This window comes from Salvelinus alpinus, chromosome 1 (genome assembly GCF_045679555.1).
Source record: "Salvelinus alpinus chromosome 1, SLU_Salpinus.1, whole genome shotgun sequence".
In the NCBI taxonomy this organism is placed as follows: Eukaryota; Metazoa; Chordata; class Actinopteri; order Salmoniformes; family Salmonidae; genus Salvelinus; species Salvelinus alpinus.
This window is the reverse complement of record NC_092086.1, coordinates 22,528,320-22,538,121: the sequence shown is the minus strand read 5'-3', so window position 1 is coordinate 22,538,121 and position 9,802 is coordinate 22,528,320. Positions and strand designations below refer to the sequence as shown.

Sequence of the window (9,802 nt, the reverse complement as noted above, 5' to 3'; positions counted from 1 at the left end):
ATTCCAGAATAACTACCTAATACACACAAATCTAAGTAAAGGAATGGAATAAGAATATATACATATAAATATATGGATGAGCGATGACTGAGCGGCATAGACAAGAAGCAATAGATGGTATAGAAATACAGTATATACAGTACATATGAGATGAGTAATGCAAGATATGTAAACATTATTAAAGTGGCTAGTGATCTATTTATTAAAGTGGCCAATGATTTCAAGTCTGTGTGTAGGCAGCAGCCTCTCTGTGTTAGTGACGCCTGTTTAACAGTCTGATGGCCTTGAGAGAGAAGATATTTTTCAGTCTCTCAGCGCCAGCTTTGACGCACATGTACTGACCTCGCCAATCCAGTAGGGGTTGGAAGCTATGGTGCGCTTCAATTGGTTACGCGCACTGCGATATTACCTACGATTTGCACAAAGTTCAGCTTTGCCCCCCACCAAAAAAAAAACGTGTTTTCATATACACCTTCATATACACCTATACACCTCAGTTTTAAAGGGTCAGCCATAGTAGTACAGCGCCCCTGGAGCAAATTAGAGTTAAGTACCTTGCGCAAAGGCACACAGAAAATGTTTTCACCTTGTCTTCGAACCAGCAACCTTTCAGTTACTGGCCAAACTCTCTAACCTCTAGGCTACCCAGCTCCATAGCCCCATGCTCGCATTACCCACCAGTACCCGCCCACTTCGCTTCTCACCGTTTTCCTTCCATTGAAAATGAATAGGAAGCTGTTGTTTCACCTCAGGATGCCGACTCTAGTGTATACGCCCTGTCAGATATGAGCTGCATGTCAAAATCTGACAAAGTATGAGCATAGGAGCGTCTCATACTCTGTAACAGTTAGGCCTACGTGTCCGATGTTAGGCCTACGTGCAATGCTTGCAGTTAACATTAGCCAGTCACTGATTCCTTCCAAACCACTCATTGTTGAATTTGCGATTTCCAACTTGTTGTGTAATGCTTATGTCCAATGGACGATGAGCACCAATATGTTTAATCTATAATTTCTCTTCATTATTTCTCTTCAAATGACAAGGATTAAAAAGGATTTGCCAGTGGATGTTCGACTTGATTCATGATGATGACTGCTAGCTTAGATTTTGAAAGTAAGATGTTGACATGATCAGTCCAATCAAAGCTACTGTACATATAACGTGATTTGACGTCATTTTATCTGTGACCAATGACCTTGAGCCTTCTTGTATGGACACTTCTAAGGTAACTCCATGGTAGCACCCAAGGGGCTAGAATTTTCTAGCTCTCCCCTTAGACTTGGTGGTGACGTAGTATCCCAATTAGTGACAGAACACTGAGCCAATCACGGCGCAACGTTCTGAATTTTCTGCTGGCTTGCCCCTCCACCATAGAAAGCGCTGAGCTATGCTGAAACACCTGCATTTTGGAGCTGCCTTATCAAGAAAACTAAAAAGAGACCATGTTTGTATGCGGCTTTATTAACTCAATGATATATCTTTTTTTACATTGTTTGCAAACTGATATGTGACACGTGTTAATGCCAAAATAACATGCAAAACAGGCCCACTGTGTGTCACATCCACAGCACATTTGGGCCTTCCACAAAGCCAGTAACTATAACGATAACTATAATGATAAACTATAAGCTACATAACTATAAAACGTTGGTGAGCATCCACACTAGAGGAAAGTATTGTTCTACTGTCAATCAACTGACCAATGCATCCTGCTGCACGCTGCCAATTAATAAGGTGGTAAAACAAGACCGTTAAGGTCTCTAACCCACAGATCCTGGTTCAGACATTCATGAGGTCTCTAACCCACAGATCCTGGTTCAGATCATTCATGAGGTCTCTAACACACAGATCCTGGTTCAGACATTCATGAGGTCTCTAACCCACAGATCCTGGTTCAGATCATTCATGAGGTCTCTAACCCACAGATCCTGGTTCAGATCATTCATGAGGTCTCTAACCCACAGATCCTGGTTCAGATCATTCATAAGGTCTCTAACCCACAGAACCTGGTTCAGACATTCATGAGGTCTCTAACCCACAGATCCTGGTTCAGATCATTCATGAGGTCTCTAACACACAGATCCTGGTTCAGACATTCATGAGGTCTCTAACCCACAGATCCTGGTTCAGACATTCATGAGGTCTCTAACCCACAGATCCTGGTTCAGACATTCATGAGGTCTCTAACACACAGATCATTCATGAGGTCTCTAACACACAGATACAGGTTCAGATCATTCATGAGGTCTCTAACACACAGATACTGGTTCAGACCATTCATGAGGTCTCTAACACACAGATCATTCATGAGGTCTCTAACACACAGATCCTGGTTCAGATCATTCATGAGGTCTCTAACACACAGATCCTCGTTCAGACATTCATGAGGTCTCTAACACACAGATCCTGGTTCAGATCATTCATGAGGTCTCGAACACACAGATCCTCGTTCAGATCATTCATGAGGTCTCTAACGCACAGATCCTGGTTCAGATCATTCATGAGGTCTCTAACACACAGATCCTGGTTCAGATCATTCATGAGGTCTCTAACACACAGATACAGGTTCAGATCATTCATGAGGTCTCTAACACACAGATCCTGGTTCAGACATTCATGAGGTCTCTAACCCACAGATCCTGGTTCAGATCATTCATGAGGTCTCTAACACACAGATCCTGGTTCAGATCATTCATGAGGTCTCTAACCCACAGATCCTGGTTCAGATCATTCATGAGGTCTCTAACCCACAGATCCTGGTTCAGACATTCATGAGGTCTCTAACACACAGATCATTCATGAGGTCTCTAACACACAGATACAGGTTCAGATCATTCATGAGGTCTCTAACACACAGATACTGGTTCAGACCATTCATGAGGTCTCTAACACACAGATCATTCATGAGGTCTCTAACACACAGATCCTGGTTCAGATCATTCATGAGGTCTCTAACACACAGATCCTCGTTCAGACATTCATGAGGTCTCTAACACACAGATCCTGGTTCAGATCATTCATGAGGTCTCGAACACACAGATCCTCGTTCAGATCATTCATGAGGTCTCTAACGCACAGATCCTGGTTCAGATCATTCATGAGGTCTCTAACACACAGATCCTGGTTCAGATCATTCATGAGGTCTCTAACACACAGATACAGGTTCAGATCATTCATGAGGTCTCTAACACACAGATCCTGGTTCAGACATTCATGAGGTCTCTAACCCACAGATCCTGGTTCAGACATTCATGAGGTCTCTAACACACAGATCCTGGTTCAGATCATTCATGAGGTCTCTAACCCACAGATCCTGGTTCAGATCATTCATGAGGTCTCTAACCCACAGATCCTGGTTCAGACATTCATGAGGTCTCTAACACACAGATCATTCATGAGGTCTCTAACACACAGATACAGGTTCAGATCATTCATGAGGTCTCTAACACACAGATACTGGTTCAGACCATTCATGAGGTCTCTAACACACAGATCATTCATGAGGTCTCTAACACACAGATCCTGGTTCAGATCATTCATGAGGTCTCTAACACACAGATCCTCGTTCAGACATTCATGAGGTCTCTAACACACAGATCCTGGTTCAGATCATTCATGAGGTCTCGAACACACAGATCCTCGTTCAGATCATTCATGAGGTCTCTAACGCACAGATCCTGGTTCAGATCATTCATGAGGTCTCTAACACACAGATCCTGGTTCAGATCATTCATGAGGTCTCTAACACACAGATACAGGTTCAGATCATTCATGAGGTCTCTAACACACAGATCCTGGTTCAGATCATTCATGAGGTCTCTAACACACAGATCCTGGTTCAGATCATTCATGAGGTCTCTAACACACTGTCACGTTCCTGACCTGTTTTTCTCTTATTTTTGTATGTGTTTAGTTGGTCAGGGCGTGAGTTGGGGTGGGCATTCTATGTTATGTGTTTCTATGTTGGTTAATGGGTTGCCTGATATGGTTCTCAATTAGAGGCAGGTGTTTTACGTCTCCTCTGATTGAGAACCATATTAAGGTAGGATGTTCTCACTGTTTGTTTGTGGGTGATTGTCTTCCGTGTCTGTGTTTGTCGCGCCACACGGGACTGTTTCGGTTTGTGTAGTCTATTCCTGTTCTGCGTGTTTATGTATGTTTTCCAGTACAGGTCTGTCTACGTCGTTTTGTTGTTTTGTATATTCTCAAGTGTTTTTCGTGTTCGTCTTTTCGTTTAAATAAATTAATTATGACTGCATACCTCGATGCGTATTGGTCCGATCCCTGCTTCTCCTCTTCAGACGAAGAGGAGGAGAACAACCATTACACACACAGATACAGGTTCAGATCATTCATGAGGTCTCTAACAAACAGATCCTGGTTCAGATCATTCATGAGGTCTCTAACACACAGATACAGGTTCAGATCATTCATGAGGTCTCTAACACACAGATCCTGGTTCAGATCATTCATGAGGTCTCTAACACACAGATCCTGGTTCAGATCATTCATGAGGTCTCTAACAAACAGATACTGGTTCAGATCATTCATGAGGTCTCTAACGCACAGATCCTGGTTCAGACATTCATGAGGTCTCTAACATACAGATCCTCATTCAGATCATTCATGAGGTCTCTAACACACAGATACTGGTTCAGATCATTCATGAGGTCTCTAACACACAGATACTGGTTCAGACCATTCATGAGGTCTCTAACACACAGATCATTCATGAGGTCTCTAACACAGATCCTGGTTCAGATCATTCATGAGGTCTCTAACACACAGATCCTCGTTCAGACATTCATGAGGTCTCTAACACACAGATCCTCGTTCAGATCATTCATGAGGTCTCTAACACACAGATCCTCGTTCAGATCATTCATGAGGTCTCTAACGCACAGATCCTGGTTCAGATCATTCATGAGGTCTCTAACACACAGATCCTGGTTCAGATCATTCATGAGGTCTCTAACACACAGATCCTGGTTCAGATCATTCATGAGGTCTCTAACACACAGATCCTGGTTCAGATCATTCATGAGGTCTCTAACACACAGATCCTGGTTCAGATCATTCATGAGGTCTCTAACTGTTTCTGACCATTCAGTGTTTTCAGGGTGTGTCCTGTGTCATAGTGACAACTGCAAATAATACTTCAATGTACATGTAGTCCCTGTCCCCAGGAGAAGTGTGAAGAATTAATGTTACTGTGTGAATTCCATTGTCATGTTTGGATTGTTTCAAGATTTCACTGTTCATCTCTGAGCTAAGGTCAACTCAATAATGTAATGCTAGGACATTAGCTCCTTGTCCCGTAGCCTCTTAATGATTGCATAATGGTAAACCTACACACGGGCATCTTATTCCGAGTGGTGATGCAAGGCTTGCAACCTTGGCAATACCCACTGGTTACGATTATGGGCCCATAGTGTTCACATGATAATGGAGTCAGATGGTAAATCATAGTAGGGTCATAGACCCCTACACTAATTCTGTCATCCTCAGACATATTTAAAACTTTTTCACTATGATTTGGTAGTGACACATTGCTTTGGGTGGTAAGGAATTCAGGTAAACATTTCAAATATGCAGTAAGTGTTTAAATAATATGCTGTATATACCTACCTGACCTACATTGGAAGACGTGTGCTGAAAGTTTGGGGGAAAAATAGGACACAAATTACATATGTTTTTCAACCCCCAATGTAGAATGACCCACATAATGTTAATCTGTATTTACCAGTTACAGGTGCCTTAACAGTCTAGCCTATGTCATCACTATTTGTTGATTTGATTGTTGGATTAAAGAAGGCATCATAGGCAATGGTGTAAAGTAACTACGTAAAAAACATGTTGAAGTAGCCTACTACTTTAGTATATTTATACTTTTGCTCAAGTAGTATTTTACTGGTTTACTTTCCCTTTTACTTGAGTCATTTTACTCAATGACAACTGGGTAAACTACTTTTTCCACCTCTGGGCCTTGGTAGCCTTGCCAACCGAAGTTATATAATATGAACCAAAGTTGATCACATTCACATTTTCTCTTAACACAAATACATTGGTTCAGGCTATAAATACATAATGTTACCACCACTTTGTTTCCCCTGGCCAGATGGGACAGGGTCCATAGAGGCCTACAGTTGATCAGACTGATACTGCAGGTCAGATCACTAATGTTTAGGTGTAGGCTGCTACAACATTTCTCTAAAGAGTTTTGCCTGTGTCTGATGGGAGTAAGTTATTTTCCTGTCCCATGCACGACCTGTGATTTGGTGGTGTGGCATTTTCGTTCCTCCTGGTAACCAGGTGAAATTTCGGAAACCTAGTTGTAGCAGAGATTTAATAACTTAATAACTTAATAATTTAATAACCTGAACTGTCGTAGGGGTAAACGGTAGCCTTTAACGCAATATTTTTTTCTTCTATAGAGTGGACAGTAAAATAATTTGTTTCTAAAATGACTTGGTCCGTAAGTAGTTGTTTCATTACTCTGGTCGTTCTGTTCCTCTGGCGGGTCGATGAAATCGCAGAAGCTTGCACTTGCATGATTGTACATCCTCAACGTGCTTTTTGCAATGCAGACGTCGGTAAGACATTTCTGACTTGTGTAGTTTCTCTTCACATGTTGGTAGGCTGCCTACTACACCGTGTCAATGCGCATCATGCAACAATGTTATGAATTCTGTCGTAATTATTTTCAGGACATGATCATTAGGCCTATATTTACATCTTCTCGCAAGTATTTACATTAAGTCGGTAACAATATGGGCTACACCTGGGGTGTATTCATTACGGAAACGTTTGCCACTTAAGAACCAAGTGAAACGGTGAGGGACCGACCTGATTTTTTATAACAAACTCTCGTTTGCGTTTTCTGTCTGGTTCAAACGGTTCTGTTGCAAATCGTTTTGTAAAAGATTCTGCTTGACGATTACACGGGGGGATGACACCACTCTGACCCCTGAGGACTGGAGTTTCCCATCCTTGCTCTAGGCCTAAAGATGACTGACTTGTCAAACGAAATGTTCAACATGACATTATCCAACGCCTCACATTATTTATTTTTTACAGAACTTGTCAGAATAAGTTACGCCTACATGGCAAATGGGACTACGCTACATTTCTAGGCTATTATGTCACACTTCTGTAAACTGTACTCACCAATTCAGGGTTTGGCTCTGTTTATCTCGCAGATAGGTTGGTTAACGGTTGTTAATTCTATAAATTAGATTTTATCTATATTATTTTGACATGTGCTGATAGCGGTGTTACCAGCAATTTATCAACTACGTGAGTAAAGGCACCTCGTATAAAATAGGTTAGGGACTGTAGAACATCAATACCGGAATTGTGATTTTGAAGTGTATTGTCACCTTTCATTCTACTTCAACCACTGATGCAGTGTGGTAAGACAGGGTGGTTGAGGGTGTTAGACAGCACTACATCATGAGCAGCTACTTGACCTTTTAGAGAAATGTACCTTGACCCAATAACTGTTAGTGAAGAGGTGTGATGACATGCAACATGCTTCCCTGAGGACAGTTCCTGTTGAGTTTATGGAAAACTGAAGTGAAGAGACTATTTGTGGTATATTCTCTAAAATGATTGAGGGACAGAATGTGTAACACTTGACATGAGAGTAAATAGTTTGAATGATGTCTTTGAGGGAGCAAGCTCTGTTGGTAGAGCATGGTGCTGAAGCCTGTGACATCTTGGGTCTGTAATGGATTCTATGTTCTCTCAGATCCCTTAACACCCTGAAACCATCAGTCTGGCTGACCAGTATACTGAATGGAGTTAAACCATGTCTCCCTCTGTTTCTCTTCTAGTGATCAGGGCAAAGGTGGTTGGTGTGAAAGCTGTGTCTGGTAACACCAACTATGACATCCAACAGATCAAGGTATGATCAGCCTTTTTATTAAGTGGTTGTTCCTTCCTGCACTGAAACATTGAAGCCCCCTGAACCCCAGTCTGACTGCTGGTCCCAGTTTGGACCCAACCCTTAAATGTTTGAAGATCTGGATAGGTTTAAGCAGTGTAATTGTGGAGCTTCCACCATTTAAAATAAAGGGCTTATTTATAGAAATGGGTCATGCCTTTACCACTGAGCAAGAGGCATGTTTCAGTCAACGCTCCTACCAGTCCTAGACAATGGTGACATCTATATGAATTCAGATGCCACTTCATTAAAGCAGTTAGATGCAGTTTATCATAGTGCACTGCTCTTTATTATGGGCGACAGGTCTAGTACTCAACACTACGTTCTCAACTAGGAAGTTGGTTGGCCCTGTTTGATGTCACGTAGGTTGACGCATTGCAATGTTTTAATTTATTAATCCCTTTACAAAACCTCACTGTAACGAACAGCATTACTTACCTTTAGACATGAGTTACCACACCCGGTCTAAGGGATGAGTAACTTTGGAAAATTCCTTCGGTCTGTACTCCGTTAGGTAAATACTTTTTTTTTTTTTGCATTATATTTGTGGAACAAAGTTGTTAATCTGTCTGGGTAATTCAAAGTGTTGAGGACCTTATTACTGATGTGTTTATGACTGCTTGTATTTTGATGTGTAATTCAGGGCTCCTCTGTAAAAGAGACCAGTGAGGTTAAGCTGTCCGTGCCATATAGAACAAACTATATGTAGATGTTTGACGGACCCTTTCTCTCCTTGTGATTGGCTAGATGTTCAAAGGTCCTAACCAGGATATCCACGTCATCTTCACTGGAGGCCCGTGTCGCGCGGTTCTGGAAACCAACAAGGAGTATCTCTTCACAGGTGTGGTCCTCACTAGGTTACCCAAGGTCTATTGCCAGCACTGGTTAGAAATGCTTACAGCCTCATGGCCTATTATTGACTTCATCTTGTATAAGAGAACAAGTGCTTTAGAAATGACATTCTCTACACTTTATAATAACTAATGCATCACTTATTTATGAATAGCTCCGGGCTGCATCGGTACATTTTCCTGTTTCAGTTGCAGTTTCCCCCAGGGACAGATCTAGGCTCATTTCCCACAATCCTAACCAAATGTGGAAAGAAACTGATCCAAGTACATTGTCTAAGGCCAGCTTTACCCTACACCCCATTTTCCCTACAGCATATTGATGACTCCGTCTCCTTTGTCTGCAGGCAGGCTGAATACTGATGGAACAGTGCATGTAATAATGTGTGACTTCATTCATTCCTGGGAGGCTTTGAGTGACACGCAAATGAGGAGCTTGACTCTGCGCTACCAGAGCGGCTGCGATTGCACGGTGTGTTAATATTACTGTGTTTTGTTGTATATTTACACGGCACACTTTTGTAACACTCTGGTCACCATTGGCAAATGCAAGAGCTACATTATTTGGGTAATGATCAGTCAGTCATCTTGGTCTTTGTCTCCCTACTCCGATCCACAGATCATCCGCTGCACTTCCCTTCCCTGTCCGATCAGCACCTCAGATGAGTGCCTGTGGATGGACAATGGCCAAAGCAGACCCTGGGACAACATTGCTTGTATCAAGGGGGGTGATGGGTCCTGTGCCTGGTACAAGGGGATGGCACCGCCCAAGTAGTTTCTGGATATTGATGACCCCTAAACTCTACAGGCCATCTACTCACAGAAAAAAAAGCTACAAACCCAAATAATTATGATTTAACGAATCTAGGAAGTCGTTTCTAACAATTACAAGACTTATATTGACTGTTGTCAGAGGACAGGTTGCAGGAAATGGTGTATGTGAAAGAGGGCAACAATCTTATGAAAATGTCACTTGTTGTAAAAGTACAATAAAAATGAACTACAAATA

At 42.0% G+C, this 9,802-nt stretch overlaps 1 protein-coding gene across 1 annotated transcript; it reads left to right on the top strand.

Moving 5' to 3' along the window:
- The first annotated feature begins 6,363 nt into the window (after positions 1-6,363).
- On the top strand, positions 6,364-9,802 carry LOC139571604 (metalloproteinase inhibitor 2-like). The gene is made up of 5 exons (XM_071394625.1): positions 6,364-6,593; positions 7,836-7,906; positions 8,693-8,786; positions 9,141-9,265; positions 9,413-9,802. Exons 1-5 carry the CDS (start codon positions 6,464-6,466, stop codon positions 9,566-9,568), a joined length of 576 nt encoding a protein of 191 aa, XP_071250726.1. The 5' UTR covers positions 6,364-6,463; the 3' UTR covers positions 9,569-9,802.